At 44.0% G+C, this 20,836-nt stretch overlaps 1 protein-coding gene across 3 annotated transcripts in view; it reads right to left on the bottom strand.

Annotated features, from left to right (window-relative positions):
- LOC135211116 (uncharacterized) overlaps positions 1–20,836 on the bottom strand; it is a 366,483-nt gene that overhangs the window by 296,590 nt on the left and 49,057 nt on the right. Inside the window, exon 2 of one of the 3 annotated variants that reach the window (XM_064244219.1) lies at positions 12,803–12,957. The exons of 1 other annotated variant lie outside the window; for it this stretch is intronic. In XM_064244219.1, the coding sequence (XP_064100289.1) occupies positions 12,803–12,952 (150 nt within the window). In that variant the 5' untranslated portion in view covers positions 12,953–12,957. The remainder of the gene's footprint in view (positions 1–12,802; positions 12,958–20,836) is intronic. One more of the 3 variants, XM_064244220.1, reaches the window with a different exon arrangement.

The raw sequence follows: 20,836 nt of genomic DNA, 5'->3' as shown, positions 1-20,836 counted from the left end.
ATATAAATAACGATATAGAAAAAATTCGTCTTTCGGTCAACTTTAACTTGACCGAAATGGTCGAAAACTGCAATTGTAAGCTACAACACTTACAGTCTAGTAATATTCAATCAATTACCTTCATTTTGCAACAAACGGGAAGTCTCTAGCACAATATTTCGATTTATGGTGAATTTTTGAAAACAGCTTTTTTTTACGTCCGTGCGTTACATATTCATGCATCATTTTGTGATAATATTTTCTCTGTGTTGCCTTGATCGTTTTACAATGTGTTATATACCAAAATGATTGCAATTTAGTGTACAATACAACAACAAAAAATTAACTCGTTAGCTTTAATCATTTTGCTCACAGTGCGATTTGTATACAATTATATATGAAATTTTTTTTTGCGCTGTCATATATCACAATATTGATATATGATAATGATATTTTTTTTCATCTCTGATGGTTGCATACTAAACTTTAGGCAATGACAAAAAGAGGAGACAAAAATGAACTCTTAATCTTGAAAACTATGCGTGCTTTGATTTTTTGGAAAAAAAAAAAAAAATTTCCGCTTTGGAGCTCGCTCGCAAACGCCGCTGGCATACAGGAGACGATTTTTAAAATACCGCTTCGGCATTTAAGGGTTAATAAAAAAAACATTAGGTAAAGATAGAGTAAAGAATAGAAATGAATGGTTATTATGCTGTTTGGTAGAGTCAGTAGTTGAAGAGAGATAACGAAAATTTGATTACTGTACTGTGTGCTAGGTAAAAGTGGTTGCTTGGCGATCGTTCGCTACTCATAGTGTAAAAGTAAACAAAAGGTTGGAAGCTTTTTTTTTTTGTTTGTTTGTTTATTATAGTTAATGGTTACTTAACAATTATTTGAAATGAGTACATGCAATACATTTAATAAAAAAAATTGTGAATTAGATATCATAAAATTTAAAATAAATCAGACTGCTATCATCGACGCCAACAAATATTTTCTAGAATTCTTCTTCTGTTATAATATTATATGTTTCATTATAGCTGTCAGTAACTCTGTATCTCCATTAGGTAAAGATAGAATAAAGAATAGAAATGAATGGTTATTATACTGTTTTGGTAGTTTCAGTAGTTGAAGAGAGATCATGATAATTTATGATTACTTACTGTGTGCTAGGTAAAAGTGGTTGCTTGGCGATCATTTGGTACTCGTAGTTCTGAACGTAAACAAAAGGTTGGAAGCTTTTTTTGTTTGTTTGTTTGTGTATTATAGTTAATGATTAATTAATTATTATTTGAAATGAGTACATACTGATGATTTATACATTTTACTGGCATATTCTAAGCTTTTAGCTTCTTAGGTTTAGATGTCAGAATCATAGACTAGGCTACAGTAGCTACTGCTAACATAGGCTAGGCTTATTGCTGAGGGACATAGCTAAAGTCCTATATGAAGTATAAATGGGGTTGAACATTACATGCAATTGAATATTACTCAAGTATGTACAGTATTTTGCCTTTTTGGAGTCATATTTCTTCCGACGGATCGGCGTCGTAACCCTAGAACATGTGTTGTAAGCCTGGAAATAATTTACTGGGGTGTTTTTGTAGGGCTTGGAACAAATAAGGTAATTTACATGTAAAATGTGGTTCAAGATACGAAAAAAATCAGGTTACGAAGGCCGCCTTGGAACAGATTAATTTCGTATCCTGAGGTACTACTGTACTCTGTCATTTGCTCGACTCTGTATAGAGTTGCCTGTTAGTGCATTCAATGCTGGAATGGGTTTGGCTTATAGAACTATCGAGCGCAATATAGATACACTCGAGCACCTGTATCTTAACCGAAACAAACAGGAAAGAAGCTCTCTTGTTCAGTGATAATGCCAATCCTGTGGTGCTGTTGGTAAACAATACCACCTTGCTAGCAGAACTAGCAGAAGCGAATCGCAGGCAGCCATCAACCTGCAGTGATGACCTCAACATGAGTCTTGGAGAGCATTCTTGCCCTGGAGAAATGCTTTCCCCAGAAGGGTTACAAAATTCTTGCATGGAAGGAGAAACGCTTGCTGCCATCGAGACCAGTCAGTCACACGAACGTGATCATGGCCGGAGTGGAGTTGATTGTGCTACTGACTGGCGAGAGCTGGAAACATCCTCCCAACGTGTCCCAGTCCCCTCCAAGGTCGAAACCTCTCAGGACTCAACGGGGGACCTACTACTCGTCTCACCGTGTGTAAGGTCTCGTGAGACCGTCATGTCAACCCTAGGAACCGAGTGGTCACCCCAAGAATGATTGCTGGCAAGGTGTGGGTCACTTTAGCGACTCACCAGTTTCTTGCAATCCGTGCCCAAGTCATGACGGTGAGCAGACTCAGCGTTAATGACCCTGGATGCACGTGAATCCGAATTTGCGTGCACTCAGGGAAGCTCATGAACAAGTCTACTGAGTTTAATGGGACATATCTGTCTGAAAATTCTCACAATGGCAAATGTGTAGCATGAGACATGACCCTTACTCAAGAATTCTGAGCCAACCAGAGGCCTAAGTCTATTAATCCTGAGTCTGTTAGGGCCAGGCAGGAGATTCCAATTAGTAGTTAACCCTTGACAGAGGAGAAACAATAAGACGAACAGGAGCTCAGAGAGAAGGCAGTCCTCTGTCCCTTGCTTGACTCTGTATAGAGTTGCCTGTTAGTGCATTCAATGCTGGAATCCGTTCGGCTCATAGAACTATCGATTGCAATATAGATACACTCGAGCACATGCATGTTCACCAAAACAAAAGGGAAAGAAACCCTCTTGTTTGGTGATAACGCCAACCCTGTGGTACTGTTTGTAAACAATACCACCTTGCTAGCAGAACTAGCAGAAGCGAATCACGGGCAGCCATCAACCTGCAGTGATGGCCTCGACATGAGTTTAGGAGAGTGTTCTCGCCCTGGAGAAATGCTTTCCCCGAAGGGTCACAAAATGAAGTTTTTATGATAAAACAAAGTTTAATGTATACTTACCTGGCAGGTATATATATAGCTATATTCTCTGTTTCACTGGCAGAAATTTTCAAAACTCGCGGCAAACGCTAGTAACCTAGTAGTTCAGGTGACCACCACCCCGTTCCCGTGGGGCTAGCGCTCGGAACCATTCCCATTTTCGTCAGATTTCCTCTGAACCCTGTCTCCTGAGGGGAGGAGGGTGGGAATTTAATTATATATAACCTGCCAGGTAAGTATACATTAAACTTTGTTTTATCATAAAAACTTCATTTTAATGTATGACACTTACCTGGCAGGTATATATATAGCTGATTGACACATTTGGAGGTGGGTCAAAGACAGCAACATTGTTAGAGTTCAAATATTAAAAAAAAAAAAAAAATTATATCACCCTCAGTTCCTTACCTGCTAAGGTAGCTGACTTCTTAAGTCCTGCCTCTGAGCCTGCTTAAACCTTAGGAGCTCTCAACTAGGACATGGCCTGTTTGTTGAAGAAGCTAAAACAGGGTCTGACAACTGGGCATGACCAATGTGTTGACAGGAAACCCAAAGCCCTCTCATACCACGGGCATTCATACTAGGAATTGTTAATTCACCTGAACTACACACACACACACACCACACACAGAAAACCATTAAAAAGACTGAAGAGGGACAATCCCTTCTCAGACGACCACAAAAACACCATCACCTGATAAAAATTTCCTAGCATATTAGAAGGTTATGGGGTGGTAACTCCTTTGCCCAATACTGTACCAGATGACACGTACGGACCCAACGTCTGACAATTATCAAATGTTGTCTTAATATCTCTGAGATAATGAGACGCAAATACTGAATTTGTCCTCCAAAAAGTAGTCTCAATAATCTCCTTGAGGGCTAAATTCTTCTTAAATGCCAAGGACGTCGCTACCGCCCTGACTTCGTGAGCCTTAACTTTCAGAACTCCAAAATTCTGTTCTTGGCAAAGCATATGCGCTTCTCTTAATAAGTTCTCTCATAAAGAAAGCTAGCGCATTCTTTGTCATGGGCCTACTGGGGTCTTTGACAGAACACCAAAGAGAATCAGACGTCCCTCTGATGCCTCTTGTTCTTTCAATGTAAAAGCGTAAAGCTCTCACTGGGCAGAGAACTCTCTCTTGTTCATGACCCACAAGATCCGACAGACCCAAGACATCAAAGGATCTTGGCCAAGGATTAGAAGGGTTCTCATTCTTGGCCAAGAAGCCTTCCTGGAAAGTACACACTGCCTTGCCATGTCTCCAGCCCACTGTCTTAGATATCGCCTGAAGCTCACTAATTCTCTTAGCCGTTGCCAAGGCGACTAAAAAGATAGCCTTCTTTGAGACATCTCTCAAAGAGGCTTTATCTAAAGGTTCAAACTTACTAGAACTTAGATGCTTCAAAACGACGTCTAGATTCCAGTCAGGGGGTCTGCAGAGGCTGTTTCTTGGTTCCAAATGATCTAACAAGATCTCTAAGCTCCAGATTATTAGAAATATCCAGACCTCTGTGTCTGAACACCGAGGTCAACATACTCCTATAACCCTTAATCGTGGAAATCGACAATGATAACTCCTTCCTTAAATAAAGGAGGAAATCTGCGATTTGGGTCACAGAGGTACTGGATGAAGACACCTTCTTCTTCTTACACCACTTTCGGAAGTTCTCCCACTTCGACTGGTACACCGTAATCGTGGAGGTTCTTCTAGCTCTAGCCACTGAACTGGCCACCTCTTTCGAATATCCTCTCACTCTGACAAGACTTTCGATAGTCTGAACGCAGTCAGACCCAGAGCGAGGGTATTCTTGTGAAACCTGTCGAAGTGGGGTTGTCTGAGTAAATCTACTCTTGGGAGCAGTGTTCTTGGTGTATCCACTGTCCATTCCAGTACCTCTGTGAACCAACTTTGGGCCGGCCAATACGGAGCTATAAGAGTCAGCCTCGTTCCATGACTCTCTCTGAACTTCTTCATCACCTTCCCCAGGACTTTGAATGGGGGAAAGGCGTAAGCGTCCAGGCCTGTCCAATCCAACAGGAAGGCATCCACTGCCACTGCTTCCTGGTCTGGAACTGGAGAACAGTAGTTTGGTAATCTTTTTGTTTTGGCTGTTGCAAAAAGATCCACTACCGGACGGCCCCACAATTTCCACAGGCTCTGGCATACGTCCAGATGCAACGTCCACTCTGTCGGAAGAAGTTGCCCTTCCCTGCTCAACAGGTCCGCTCTGACATTCTTCTCCCCCTGAATGAACCTGGTGAGCAGAGAAACGTTCTCCTCTTCCGCCCAAAGCAGAACTTCTTTTGCCAGCATGTAAAGGGGAAAAGAATGCGTCCCTCCTTGCTTGCGGATGTATGCCAGAGCCGTGGTGTTGTCTGAGTTGATCTGCACTGTCTTGTAGCGTACCAACTCCCTGAAAGACTTCAAGGCCAAGAAAATCGCCATCAGTTCCTTCCTGTTTATGTGCCAGTTCGCTCCGTCTTCGTTCCAAAGACCCGACACCTCTTGAGGGCCTAATGTCTCTCCCCAACCTGCGTCCGACGCGTCGGAGAACAATATTAGCTCTGGGCTCTTCTGCTGGAGCGACATACCCTCTGCTAACCTGCCTGGCGTTAGCCACCAACTCAATTCCTCCTTTACCCTGGTCGGAATTTGAAACTGGAAGGAATCCGGTTGCGATTTTCTTGGCCATGCTTCCTTCAGGAAAAACTGTAGAGGTCTCATGTGCAGCCTTCCTAGAGAAATGAACCTCTCTAGCAAAGAGTGTGCCCAGTAAGCTCATCCACTCTCTTGCTGAGCATCGGTCTTTCTCTAGAAAGTCCTGCACCTTCCAAAGGCAAAGGGCTTGCCTGTCGGGGGATGGAAAACCCCGAAAAGTCACTGACGATATCAGAATCCCCAAATAGACTATCTGTTGATTGGGGTTCAGCTGAGACTTTTCTAGATTCACCAAAAGACCTAATTCTTTCGCCAAATCTAACGTTTGTCTTGGGTCCTCCAGACATTGTCGTCTTGACTGGGATCTTATCAGCCAGTCGTCCAAGTAAAAAGAAACTCTGATCCCTAGTAAATGTAACCATCTTGCCACGTTGGACATCAACCTCGTGAAAACTTGGGAGGCCGTGCAAAGGCCGAAGCACAGGGCCCTGAATTGAAAGACCCTGTTCTGGATCACGAACCTTAGGTACTTCCTGCTTCTTGGATGAATTGGAATATGGAAGTACCCATCTTGTAGATCCAGGGTAACCATCCAGTCCCCTGGACGTACCGCTGCCAGTACTGACTCGTTTGTCTCCAAGGTAAATTTGGTTTTCTCCATGAACACGTTTAGTTGACTTACGTCCAGTACTGGTCTCCAACCTCCCGAGGATTTCACAACCAGGAAGAGCCGATTGTAAAATCCCGGAGATTCGTGATCCAGAACAGGTTCTATAGCTCCTTTCTCTAGCATGGAAAGGACCTGATCCCAAAGAGCCTTCTCTTTCACTAAATCGTTGTAATGTGCCCCTAGGGCTCTCGGAGATGTTAAGAGAGAAGGCTTCCTTAAGAATGGGATTTTGTAGCCTTCTCGAGCTACCCTGATGGCCCAGGGATCTGCATTCCTGCTTTGCCAGACTTCCCAATATTCTTGAAGTCTGGCTCCCAATGACGTCTGGAGGACTTGGTTCTCATTGCTTCGTGGTAGATTTCGCTCCTCTTTTAGTGGGTAATCTTTTGCCTCTAAAGGCAGGGCGAGCGAAAGTCCTGCCCCGAAAGGGCTGTTGAGAAGGTCTCGATTCCTTCGGTGTCTTCTTTATCATTTTAGGAGGTAAAAACTTCCTCACTGAAGAGGATAGGAGATCCTGTGTAGCCTTCTGAGATAGAGCCAGAGCTATATCTCTAATGATATCCAAAGGAAACAGCTGGTTAGAGAGCGGTGAAAACATTAACTCCGATCTCTGGGAATTCGAAACTCCTTTAGATGTAAAAGAGCACAAAAGAGACCTCTTTTTCAGAACTCCTGCTGCGAATAAGGAGGCAAGCTCATTAGCCCCATCTCTAAGAGCTTTATCCATGCAGGACATAATACTCTTAGGCACTTCCATGTCTGGAGAATTCTCGCTTTCCAATGTGTTAGCCAAGGCTCCCAACGACCAGTCGAGGAAGTTGAAGACCTTGAAAGTCCTAAATATTCCCTTAAAGAGGTGATCAAATTCAGACGAAGTCCACCAAATCTTGGCAGAGTGTAACGCCTGTCTGCGAGAGCTATCCAATATACTGGAGAAATCCCCCTGGGAGGAGGCAGGTACTCCCAGGCCAAGACTTTCCCCAGTAGCATACCACACTCCCGACTTCGAGGCTAATTTGGCTGGAGGGAAAGCGAAAGAAGACTTCCCTGCTTCCTTCTTCTCCTTCAGCCAAGCATTCACACGTTGAAGAGCCTTCTTCGCCGAAATAGAGAGCGTCATATTGAGGAATGAGGACTTCTTGGGTGCTTTAGTCTTCGAAAACTAAGAAAGGGGAGACAAAGGGGCCGTAGGCTGAAATTCCCCTTCAAAGACCGAAAGAAGACAGGAAGTCAGGATCTTATAATCCGAAGAAGGTTCCACATTCTTATCTTCAACAAAATCTAAATCTTCTTCTGCTGAAGAGATGTCCTGCAATTCACTATCATCTTAACGTCCTACAGAAGGATCAACATCCTGCCGTCTGCGTCCTGAATCCAAAGCAGACGTATCGGCGTCCTGTGTCCACAATCGACGCGTCAGTGTCTCGCCGCCTGCGTCCTGCGTCCAACGTAAGAGGCTCAGCGTCCTGCCGCTTGCATCCTGCGTCCAAAGATACGGTCTTTTTCTTGCGTCCTGCGTCCTGAATCGCTGCTCGATCGTCCGTCCTAGACATACCCGTGCGTCCTGGATCCCCGGCAAACGAAGAACGAGAAAGCGAAGGTAAACTCTTGTCTTTCGTCTTCTTGGAAGACTTCACGGGAAGGAAATTGTCCTTACGCCTCGAAGAACGTTGAATGGGAGTCTCCCACGAATTGACGAGAACTGCTAACTTTGACTGCATTTCTCTCAAGAAATCTTTCGTGCTCTCTTCCTGACGGGTCGCATGCGACGGAGGGGACGGAAGAGGACTCTGACGGAAGGGAGAGCGATCCTGAACTCTACCCGAAGGAGAGAGATGAGGAGAAGACAAGCAAGACGAAGGGGGCGATTCTCTTGCCGAGCCCAAGGCTCGCAATGGACATACTGCGTCCTCTTTTGACCGAAAGATCTTCTTCCTCTTAATCGGAACTGCATCCTCATCTTCAGAAGAGAACAAAACCTCTGGACTACTCCATGCTTCCCGAACATGTGAAGGTCTATCCTGAGCGGTCGATGTCCTGAAAGTCCTCTTGAGGGGACGCGACACTACCGAATACCGTCGATCCCTGCCTGATGTAGAGCCATCAGAGGACGCACACTTCCCAGTTACGCCTTTTCTCTGGCGAACTGCAACAGCCTGGGACTTAACAACAGGACTGTCTGAAGGGACGCCTGACCGTGTCACAACCTCTCTCGCCTCCCTTCGACTGTCGACATGCCTTCTCCCTTGGGTCTGGGAGCTTGACAGAGGTCTAGGTCTAGGAGCACTACACTTTCACTCACATCAAACCCACTCACTTTGTCGGTTAACTGCTGTATCTGGTCACCCATAGAAGCAAGGGCAGCGAACACTTTCACAATTTGAGTATCCTTCGCCTCCTCCGATACAGCAGCGGGCGCAGGAGAAACCTGGGGGGAAGATTCTACCATCTCTACATTAGAAGGAGCTGGAGAAGAAACACATTCACTCCTTTTACTAGAAGAATTAGACCTTTCACTTCGAGAAACAGATCTCCTAACCCGATCTTTCTCTAACCTTTCAACATATTTCGTAAGGATCTTCCACTCCTTCTCTGACAATTTCTCACATTCTATGCACCTACTCTCCCAAGTGCACACAATCTCTCTACATTTCTTGCAAACCTTGTGAGGGTTGACCGAAGCCTTCGGCAACCTCACCTTGCACCCCTCTTTCACACAAACTCTAAACCTACCACCTGTATCTGACATATCCAAAGAATAATCCAAAGCGAATGCCAAGCCAACGTTCCAAGTACAATACCAATAATCCGTCCAATTTCAGCGATAAGTCGGCAACGAGCTCGAAAATCTTAGCAGGGAACCAACAACAATGTTGCCGGTTCGGCTGGCAGAGAAAATCTGACGAAAATGGGAATGGTTCCGAGCGCTAGCGCCACGGGAACGGGGTGGTGGTCACCTGAACTACAGGCAGTCCCCGGGTTACGACGGGGGTTCCGTTCTTGAGACGAGTCGTAAGCCGGAACGACGCTTGGAAATATGTCTTAAACTAATAAAAAGTTATAAAAACCTTACTTGTAATCCTTTGGTTACACTACATGTTGTTTCCTGTAGTTTTACATACAACCTGGAGTTATTTTCATAAAAGAATGCTGGTTCTTGAAGGTAAAAACTATTGTAATCCTCTGGTGACACTACATTCTTGAAGTTTTATGTATAACCTGGAGTGATTTTGCCAAATCTTGAGGGCTACAAGAACACCTGATTACTATTTACGTATCATATAGACTAATTAAAGTAAACGTATCTTTAAATAGGCTTATATATTAGTATCAACAAAACATTTCCTGCCATAAGTCAGAGGCCGTTTAATGAAACGAACACTTCTCTGTCCTATCTGTTCAGAAAATAAACGTTACGTCAATCCCCGAGACCATTGTTGCCAAGGCCCCTCTCTCTCTCTCTCTCTCTCTCTCTCTCTCTCTCTCTCTCTCTCTCTCTCTCTCTCTCATCAAATTACACTGGAACCTTGACATACGATTGCCCTATTATACGAATGTTTTGAGATACAACAGAAAATTTGCGAAAATATAAGCTTTGATATACAACGAAATATTTGAGATACGATTTTGCGATGAGTGTTAGTTGTATAGGCGACCGATAAATGGCGTTCAGTCAGTTTGTTTGTTGGTGCTGCATTTTAATACGTCGTTGTTTAGTTCGTTGTATTTGTGCCTATTTTTCGTGTTATTTTGTCTATTTTATTATTAACCATGGGTCTCAAAGCTAAAGACAAAGCAGGTGATAAGAAAAAAACCCAAGAAAATGATTTCGATGGAAGCAAAACATGAAATTATAGCAAAGCATGAACGTGGCGTTCGTATCGTCGATTTGGCAAACGAGTATGGTCGAAATCCTTCTACAATATCCACGATCATCAAGCAGAAGGAAGCTATAAAAACCTTCTAAAGGCATCACCATTATTTCTAAACTACGAACTGATTAAAAAAAATAAATAAAAATTAGTTTAGCAATGTTATTTCATTTGTGTTTATTACGTAGTTATTAGTGTACATACGTAAATAAAGAGAACAAATTGTTCCCTGCCACCCTTCCCTACCTCCTCCCCCTGCTGGCCTCACGTCATCTTTCGTTGTGGTAAGTAAAATTCCTTTCTTTTTTTTAATTGATTTTATTAACATTTATTATCATTTATCACATTGCTATGTTATTTTATCATTATGTGTGTTATTACTCGTTTATTTGTGTATAAATTGTGTATATTATATGTAATTTAGCTGTGTTTAGGTGTGGTTTCATAGCGCTAGAACGGATTAATACATATTACATTATTTTTAATGGGAAAAAATGTTTTGAGATACAACTGTTTTGATATACGACGATGGTAATGGAACAAATTAAATTCGTATGTCAAGGTTCCAGTGTACTGGATAATGTCTCTCTTTGGATACTTCGATTTTGCCAAATCTTGAGGGCTACAAGAACAGTTGATTACTATTTACGTATCATATAGACTAATTAAAGTAAACGTATCTTTAAATAGGCTTATATTATTTGTATCAACAAAACATTTACTGGCATGAGTCAGAGGCCGTTTAACGAAACGAACACTTCTCTGTCCTTATCTCTGATCAAATTACTGGATAATGTCTCTCTTTGGATACTTGGAATTTGCGTTGTAATCTAACCAGAAACTTCATTTTGTTATTATTACTGGAAACAAGCAATGATTTTTTCATTATTTGCGCTTTTGGACTGTTATATGTAAACTTTGCACACCGCAAGCTAGTATGTATTCATTCGCTCGAAAACTAGTTCCGCATATGAGGCGTCACTAAAAAACATAGAAAAATATGACATAAAAAATGTCGAAAATCATCATAACCTCAAAATTTTTGTTGTAATCTGACCAGAAACTTATTTTTATTAATATACTGTGCTAAACTATAAAGGATTTTTATCATAGTATGCGTTTTTTAAAAGCGTCGTTAACTCGGAGCGTCGGAAGCGTCAGCGTCGTAACCTCGGAACAAGCGTCGCAACCCAGGACGGATTTTTCCATTGAATATTTAAGAAAAAGCGTCGTAACCTCGGAACGTCGTAAGCCGGAACCATCGTAACCCAGGGACCGCCTGTACTAGGTTACTAGCATTTGCCGCGAGTTTTGAAAATTTCTGCCAGCGAAACAGAGAATATAGCTATATATATACCTGCCAGGTAAGTGTCATACATTAAAACTCTTGCATGGAAGGAGAAAGGTTCGCTGCCATTGACACCGATAAGTCACACGAACGTGATCATGGCCAGGGTGGAGTCGATTGTGCTACTGACTGGCAAGGGCTGAAAACATCCTCATGACGTGTCCCAGTTCCCTTCGAGGTCGAAACCTCTCAGGAGGACTCAACGGGGGACCTACTACTCGTCTCACCACGTGTACGGTCTCGTGAGACCGTCATGTCAACTCTAGGAACCGAGTGGTCACCACGAGAATGAATGCTGGCAAAGTCTGAGTCACCTTAGTGAATCAACCCGTTTCTTACAATCCATGCCCGAGTCATAACGTTGAGCAGACTCAGGATTAATGACTCTGGATGCATGTGAATCCATATTTGCATGCACTCAGGGAAGCTTGCAAATGAGCTACCGACACGGAACTAGTCTTAGAGGTAGAACCTCTAGGAATAGCAGCAGAAGTACATAGGACTAGCAGCAGAAGTGCGAACCGAAGTTTGCACTTCAGTTCGCTAGACCCTAGGGACAGTGTGATGGTTCCTGTTCCCGAAGGAACAGTAGAGCCAACAGAAGACTCAACTGCCACCTCAGTTCAAGAGGGCAGAGACTTCTTAGGGTGGGGGGAGACTACTTTCTCCTTCTCTGGCAGGGGAGCCTCTGAAGTCAAAGGAGAGGAAGTTGAAGAAGACGATGATGACAACGGAGATGAAGAGGACGATGATGCCACTTGAAGAATTCTCTTCCTCCTCGACTTCTTCGCCAACTTCCTCAAGATTTCTTCTATAGGACAAAGCAGTCACCAGCAGAAGTAGAGTTAATAATTTCAGGGCAGCTGCATAGACGCTGTCCAGTGATAAAATTAATAGGATTTTCAGCAGGGGAACAGTAGACACACTCGAGAGCCAGTGTAACAGCATGGTAGAGTCACAGGTATAATTCCAAGGTTAGGATAGCAAACACAAAGATATATCCAACTATCTATACTGCTGTAATCTATCATTGCTCATTGTCAGTCTGTAGAAGAAAGAAAATATGATTACTAGCTACTTAGCAAGAGCTCACAATGGAAGACTGCTGAAAGCAAAGAGGAGTGTTTACACCTTGTTTAAGAATTCAACGCCTGTGCTTCAGCTTTACCGTAAAGTAATTCCTGATGTAAAAGACCAAGGGTTTGTATATCGTGTAGGAACAAATCAGTTTTACAAATTATATACTACTGTACAAAATAAAATCATATGAGAGGATTATACCTGCCACCAGTCATCGTTTGATCGCCTAATGACCAACAAAGTCTCATCTTTGCATATAGATACAGGGCGCTCCTCATACAAGTAAGAATAACTTTCAAGTACCTTCACATATTCCTCTTTCAGAGACACCTTTCTGATGCCCTCTGTCATTTTGCCTGTGGAAAAGTTTTAGAGTTTAGAATTATTAATTGTTAACAATAAACTAAAAAAAAAATACTTGTGAAAATCTATATCCGTCATTCCAGCTATTAGTACGATGTACATGGTAAATTCCACCACTTCTTTCAAATTTCTTAAAATGTTGAAGTAACATTCAATATAATTAATTGATCATTTTTACGGGTGCCGGCCGGCCAGTATAGGGCAAAAAATGCAAAATCATGAAAAAATTCATGGAGCTTCATAGGCAATGGAGAATATGTATACGATATATTTCGTCAAAATTCCTCTTACTTCCATAGTTACAGGGTAATTAGTAAAAGTAACTCAATAAGCCAAACACATTGATCCGTACAAGAAAATGCAGTATATTTCTTCTGTTACTGTAAATTTTGATAATTATTATCAAACAAATTGTAACCAATGGCATCTGTAGAGATTCCACGAGTCACAAGACAGGAAGACTTAGCTTTAGCTTTACACACCTCAGTGCGAGCAGAAACATGAAAGAGGGTACATGTTCGAGTTTCACCTCTGACATTCACTTACTTTTACTTCTGTTTTTCTTTGTTTTGGCAAGGTTTTCATCATGCCAAAGAGGAAAAGACAAGCAAAACATCTCGCTAACATACAGAAGAAGAAAATTTGCTCTAATGAGAGTTCAGATCATAATATCAGTGATATTAACGGAGTTAGTGAAGGAGAGAGTGAGTGTTACATAGCCCCAGGCTACGATCTTTGAGCAAAGTCATCTTCATTTATGATTAAATTAAGGTAAATAACATTGTTTTGGTTTATTAATACCCAAAAAGGAATACAAAATTCATAATAATCATAATTTATTATTAACATTGTCTTTGTAAAAATACATAGAAAAACTTTTAACACCTGTATTTCAAAACCATATTTATTGACCTTCAAATTCTATCTTCTCTCTTAGTTTTAAAGCTATATGATTGAAATTTGGCATACAACTTAGAAAGACATTATAGAACAATCAAATATGTTATTGTTATGATACAATAAAGTTTGTTCATACTTACCTGGCAGATATATATATAGCTGTATTCTCCGACGTCCGACAGAATTTCAAAACTCCCGGCACACGCAGTGGGCGGCCAGGTGGTTAGTACCCATTCCCGCCGCTGGGAGGCGGATATCAGGAATCATTCCCATTTTCTATTCAGATTTTTCATACCACTGTCCCCTGAGGGGAGGTGGGTGGGTACTTTAATTATATATATCTGCCAGGTAAGTATGAACAAACTTTATTGTATCATAACAATAACATTTTGTTCATGAAACTTACCTGTCAGATATATATATAGCTGAATCCCACCATTGGAGGTGGGAAGGGACAGAATAGAAGGATTTAGGAAACACCTCAAGTGCAGATGATTGACATCTTGATTCCTTACCTGTTAGCATAGCTGACTTCTTGATTACTGTCACCGAAGTCTGCTTTTGCTTTACTAGAGTTGCCAACAAGGTAGTGACCTGTGTAGTTGGTGCGCTCTAGATGATCTGTCAACGGGGGCGTGACCACAATGTGACTAGACCATATTGACCATACTGTGAGGGCAACGAAGCTAAAAACCACCACCTGACCTAACCTATCGAAGTTAGTCCCATAACTTCTAGGCTAAAGAAAGGGAAAGCGCCTCAAGCAACCAACCCTTCAACCATAAACCAACACCAAAATTAAAAAGCACACCTACCCCTTTTCTATAGGATAGTATTTGTGCTGCTCCCTGCCCCCAACACCATTTCTGCGGATATGTATGGTCCAAGCGACGTCGCAGTTCTTCATATGCCGTCTTCACATCCCGCAGGTAATGTGAAGCAAACACAGAGTTGCTTCGCCAAAAAGTAGCGCTAATGATATCATTAAGTGCCATATTCTTTCGAAATGCCATTGAAGTCGCAACAGCTCTCACTTCATGGGCTTTTATTTTCAAAAGCTTCATATCACCATCCGAGCAGGACGCATGGGCCTCCCTGATGGTGCTCCGTAAAAAGAATGCCAGTGCATTCTTCGACATAGGAAAGTCGGGTCTCTTAACAGAACACCATAAGTTCTCAGAAGGACCCCGACAATCTTTGGTCTTTTGCATGTAAAATTTGAGAGCCCTGACAGGGCACAGGACTCTCTCTGGCTCTTGTCCGATGAACTCTGTTAACCCCTTGATTTCAAAGGTTTTTGGCCAGGGGTTAGATGGGTTCTCATTCTTCGCTAAGAAATTAGGATCCAAGGAGCACACTGCACTGTGTCCTCTGAAACCCACATCTTTACTAATTGCCTGAATTTCACTAACCCTCTTTGCCGTGGCAAGAGCAGTTAGAAAAATCGCCTTTCTAGTAGTGTCTCTCAATGAGGCAGCATGCAGAGGTTCAAAGGGAGCCGACATCAAGAATCTTAGAACTACATCAAGGTTCCATGATGGAACCTTCGGTTGTAGTACTTTGGTTGTCTCAAACGATCTCAAAAGATCGTGAAGATCTTTATCATTTGTCAGATCTAATCCTCTGTGGCAGAAGACAGCTGACAGCATACTCTTGTATCCTTTTATTGTGGGCACTGCTAGTTTGTCCACATTTCTCAAATGCAGGAGAAACTCAGCGATTTGGTTCACAGAGGTCGTGGAGGAGGAAATACCTTTCTTCCTACACCATCTCCTGAAGACAGCCCACTTCGACTGATAAACTGCTCGAGAGGAAGCTCTTCTCGCATTGGCAATAGCCTCTGCCACTGATCTTGAAAAACCTCTCGCTCTGGCCAACTTCTTGATAGTCTGAACGCAGTCAGACTCAGAGCGGAGAGGTTTCCGTGGTACCTCTCGAAGTGGGGCTGTTTGAGAAGATCGACTCTCTCTGGCAGGGTTTCTCGGGAAGTCTACCAGAAGAGACATGACCTCCGTGAACCAATCGCTTGAGGGCCAAAAGGGGGCGATCAGAGTCATTCTCGCTCCTGGCGACGCCGCAAACTTCCTTGTTACCTCTCCTAAGAGTTTGAACGGGGGAAAGGCGTACACATCCATCCCCGTCCAGTCCCATAGGATGGCATCTACCGCTATTGCTTCCCCGGTCGAGAACTGGAGAGCAATAAATCGGAAGCCTCTTCGTTTTCGAGGTTGCGAAGAGGTCGACTAGCGGCCGTCCCCACAACTTCCATAGCTCTTGACAAACTTCTAGATGTAGGGTCCATTCTGTGGGAAGCATCTGATGTCGACGGCTTAAAAGATCCGCTCGAACATTTTGAATTCCTGAAATGAACCTTGTCAGGATCACTATGTTTCGAGCTTTCGCCCATAGAAGGATGTCTCTCGCTATCACAAACAGTGATCGAGAGTGTGTCCCCCCCTGCTTTTTTATGTAAGCGAGAGCCGTAGTGTTGTCCGAGTTGATCTGGACAACTCGGCCCACCAATCGTTCTTCGAAGAACTGAAGAGCCAACCGAATAGCCTCCAATTCTTTTAAGTTTATGTGCCAGGACCTCTGTTCCCCTCTCCAGAGGCCTGACACTTCCTCCTTTCCTAGTGTTGCTCCCCAGCCCACCATGGAGGCGTCTGAGAACAACACTAGGTCGGGGCTCAAAAGCTTGAGGGACATCCCTTCCGAGAGTTTTGGTCGGATCTTGCCACCACTTCAGATGATCCTTGACCGTTTTTGAGATAATCAAAGTCGAGTCTAGATTCTTGTCTTTCCAGTTTTCTGCCATAAAAAACTGGAGTGGCCTGAGGTGCAACCTCCCCAGGGAAACAAACTTCTCCAGCGAAGAAATGGTTCCCAGCAGACTCATCCATTCCTTCGCCGAGCATGTTTCTTTCCCTAAGAAGGCTAACACTTTCTCTAAGCATCTCTGCTGACGTTCCTTTGATGGAAAAGCTTGAAAAGCCGCTGAATCCATCTGAATCCCCAGATACACGATGGACTGCGTGGGGATCAGATGGGACTTCTCGTAATTTACTATAAGGCCCAGGGCCTTCGTCAGCTGTAATGTCGTCTGAAGGTCCTCCAGGCACCTTGACTTCGAAGGCGACTTGATTAGCCAGTCGTCCAGGTAGAGCGAGACTCTTATTTTCGATAGGTGAAGCCATTTCGCCACATTCCGCATGAGGAAAGTAAAAACCATCGGCGCCGTACTCAGACCGAAGCACAGAGCCCTGACTGAATAAGACCTGCCCTTTTAAGACGAACCTCAGGAACTTCCTTGATTGGGGATGGATCGGGACGTGGAAATAAGCGTCTTGAAGGTCCAATGACACCATCCAATCCCCCCCTGGTCTCAAGGCCCCTAGCACTGACTGAGAAGTTTCCATCCTGAATTTTTCTTTCTTTACAAAAATGTCAGTCTGCTGACGTCTAGGACAGGTCTCCATCCCCAGACTGCTTCGGAACCAGGAATAACCTGTTGTAGAAGCCTGGGGAATCCAGCATCAGGACTTCCTCTACGGCCTTCTTTTCCAACATTTGATCTAGAAGGTCGAGTAAGATCTGTTGCTTCTCTGACTGGTATGCGGGCGACAGGTCTATCGGCTTCGTGCTCAAAGGAGGCGCAGAGAGGAAAGGGATCTTGTATCCTCTCTCGATCACATCTAGGGTCCAGGTGTCCGCCCCTATCGTCCTCCATGCCTGAGCAATAAGGTGAGTCTCGCACCTACAGGTGCCTGAAGGGCAGAAACGTCAATTTTTTCCCTTCTTGATAGAAGAGATCTTACCTCTGAAGGACCCCCTTCCTCTCGAAGAACCTCTAGAGGAAGGTGCTCCACGAAAGGGCTTAAATTTCTTCTTGGGTGCTGGAGCTGTTGAAGTAGAAGCCTGAGGAGTAGGTCGTCTGGAAGATTGAGTCAAGAGGTCCCTTGTTGCTTTTTCTTGCAAGTTTACCGACAGATCCTTAATCATGGACTGCGGAAATAGGTGCGTAGAGAAGGGGGCGAATAATAACTCCGCTTTCTGAGCGGGAGAAACTGCTTTCGCCGTAAAGCTACAATAGAGAGCTCTCTTCTTTAGCAGACCTGTAGCAAAATGAGATGCTAACTCATCAGAGCCATCCCATACTGCTCTATCCATACAAGCTAATACACTCGAAAGCTCTTTCCAGCGAAATCGAGTCTTGACTCCTCGATTGTACATCCAAAGCCCCGAGGCACCAATCTAAAAAGTTAAACACCTCTAGCGTCTTAAATAACCCCTTGAGGTGATGATCAGTCTCCGTCATTGTCCAGGAAACCTTAGCCGATGACAAATAAGACCTCCTTGGAGCGTCCACCAAATTGGCGAAATCTCCTTGAGAAGAAGACGGTGCTTTCAATCCTGCTTCTTCTCCTGTTTCGTACCAGATCCCAGCTCTCCCTTTCAGTCTAGATGGAGGAAGTGCAAACGAAGTCTTCCCTTTAACCTTCCTTAAATCCATCCAATCCTGGACTCTCTTAAACGCTCTCTTCGCAGAGAGCGAAGTGGCCATCTTAACGAAGCCAGGGCCTTCCTGGCCTTCGATGAGGCAAATTGTGAAGGTGGAGAGCAAGGAATTGGCGCTTGAAAATTATCTGGGAATAATTTCTTAAGTAAATCCGTCAACGTCTTATAGTCTGACGACGCTGACGCATTTGGTTCGTCATCAGTAGGGCAGCGATCACTAGACGAATCCTTCTCTCGGTCATCAGCGCCCTTCAAAGATCGCGATGACTTCGACACTTTAACATGAGAAACATCCTGACGTTTCGGACTTAACTGTTGATCGTCCTGGAAAGCGTCCCGATATGCAAGGCGCCGTGCGTTCTGAGAAGCGTCCTGCAGAGCGTCCTGATGTGTAGGACGCCGTGCGTCCTGAAGAGCGTCAGCTCGAGCGTCTTGCTGAGCGTCATGATGTGTAGGACGCCGTGCGTCCTGAACAGCGTCAGCTCGAGCGTCTTGCTGAGCGTCATGATGTGTAGGACGCCGTGCGTCCTGAACAGCGTCAGTTGGAGCGTCTTGGCGAGCGTTCCGCGCGTCTTGAAAAGCGTCTTCTCGAGCGTCCTGGTAAGCGCTTCGTTGCTTAAGACGCCGAGCGTGATCATCAACATGCAAAGCTTGAACTTCCGATATTGATCCTTGAGCGTTCTCGGCCTTTTGACAAAGACGCCGGCCGCTTGTGCGACAACTCCCGTCTCTGTCAAATTCGTCTCTCCTAGACGCCCTTTCATGAGGAACGTAATCACGTTTTCTAATGCGTCGGCTACTAGAAGGAGACTCAAAGGCCGAAAAACGCGGAGTAGGAGCCGGGGACTGCCTAGTTCTCTTAACAGGCAGCCACCTATCCTTCCTTCGATGACTAGTTTCCTGCCTCCTTTCTCTCAAAAAAGGAGGCTAACTGTCTCTGCATTTCCCAAAGCATTTTCCTTGAAGGGGAAAGTTCTCGATCAGGAGAAGGACTCATCCTGTGCGAGGAAGATGGGCGAGGGGATGCCCTTTCCTTCAACTCAGGAACATGCTTAGAGCGACTTGGACGCTCGAAAGAGTCCTCCCCTGATGAAGTCTTGTTCCTTTTCTGTGGCGGAAAAGCTTCAAAATCTTCAGGTGACGAATCTACGTAATGATCAGAAGGACGTGAAGCGTCCTCCTTCTCTGAAACCTCTCTTAAGAGGGCGACAAGGGCGACGGCCCGCTTGTGCGACACCTTGCGCCCCTGCCGCTCTCCCCCTGAGAGGTCTTCCGAGCGTCCCAACCTCGGCGAGGAGAGGAAGTCTCGGAAGAAGAGAAGCACTCTTTAAGTATTCGTGCCCGTGCACGAACACCGGCAGCCTGAGATTCGTCCTCAGTTTCTGCCGAAGGGACGTCAGAACCGGTCATTGATCCCGTAACCCTCCTTCGGCTTTCGGCTTGCCCTCTCCCTAAGGCCTGGGAGTCCGGCAGGGGCCTAGGCCTAGAGGCATTATGGGACCGATCTGACCCCCCTTCCACTACACTAGATGCACTAACACTTTTATCACAATTCACATTTGACTGTAGAGCAATCACTTTAGATTCCAAGGCGCGAATCGACTCCATGATCGTAAGTAATACGCTTCCTTCTGCAGACACTTCCTGATTGTTCGGAGGCAATACAACAGGATCAGGTTGAATTACATCTACAGGAGGATTTAATGGAGATACAATTCTACCTTGACTTCTACTCACAGAAGCACTCCTAGAGGAAGACCTCCTGATTCTATCACGCTCAAGCTTTTCACGTAAGAATCATATGCCTTCCATTCAATTTCAGTCAATTGCTCACACTCGATGCATCTATCATTCAACATACATACATGACTACGACATTTCGAGCACACTGAATGAGGGTCTACCGAAGCTTTCGGCAACCTCACCTTACATTCATGCACCTTACACACCCTGAAGCTAGCAGAGCTAGATCCAGACATCGTAATCAAAGAAAAGTCAAAGCCAAATCCAAATCAAATCCACTATCACGTATGCCAAGCCAACAAGCCAAATCAAAACCAAAAGTCAATCAGAATACTCAAGTTAGCACAAGAAGTTTCAAAATCCTAGGCGGAGGTCTGTAAACAGTTGTTTACCGACCGGCGACAGAGAAAAATCTGAATAGAAAATGGGAATGATTCCTGATATCCGCCTCCCAGCGGCGGGAATGGGTACTAACCACCTGGCCGCCCACTGCGTGTGCTGGGAGTTTTGAAATTCTGTCGGACGTCGGAGAATACAGCTATATATATATATCTGACAGGTAAGTTTCATGAACAAACTAGCCCTTTTTTCCAATTTTTGTTTCATTTCTTTTTCTTTCATTTTTTCCCCTGATTTATAGGGTTTATTTTTTTACCATAATGAAAAATTCATATCTAGCCAAATGATTACTTTTAGAAATAAAAACACTACATT

This window comes from Macrobrachium nipponense, chromosome 4 (genome assembly GCF_015104395.2).
Source record: "Macrobrachium nipponense isolate FS-2020 chromosome 4, ASM1510439v2, whole genome shotgun sequence".
NCBI lineage: Eukaryota > Metazoa > Arthropoda > Malacostraca > Decapoda > Palaemonidae > Macrobrachium > Macrobrachium nipponense.
This window is presented reverse-complemented; position numbering and strand designations above follow the sequence as displayed.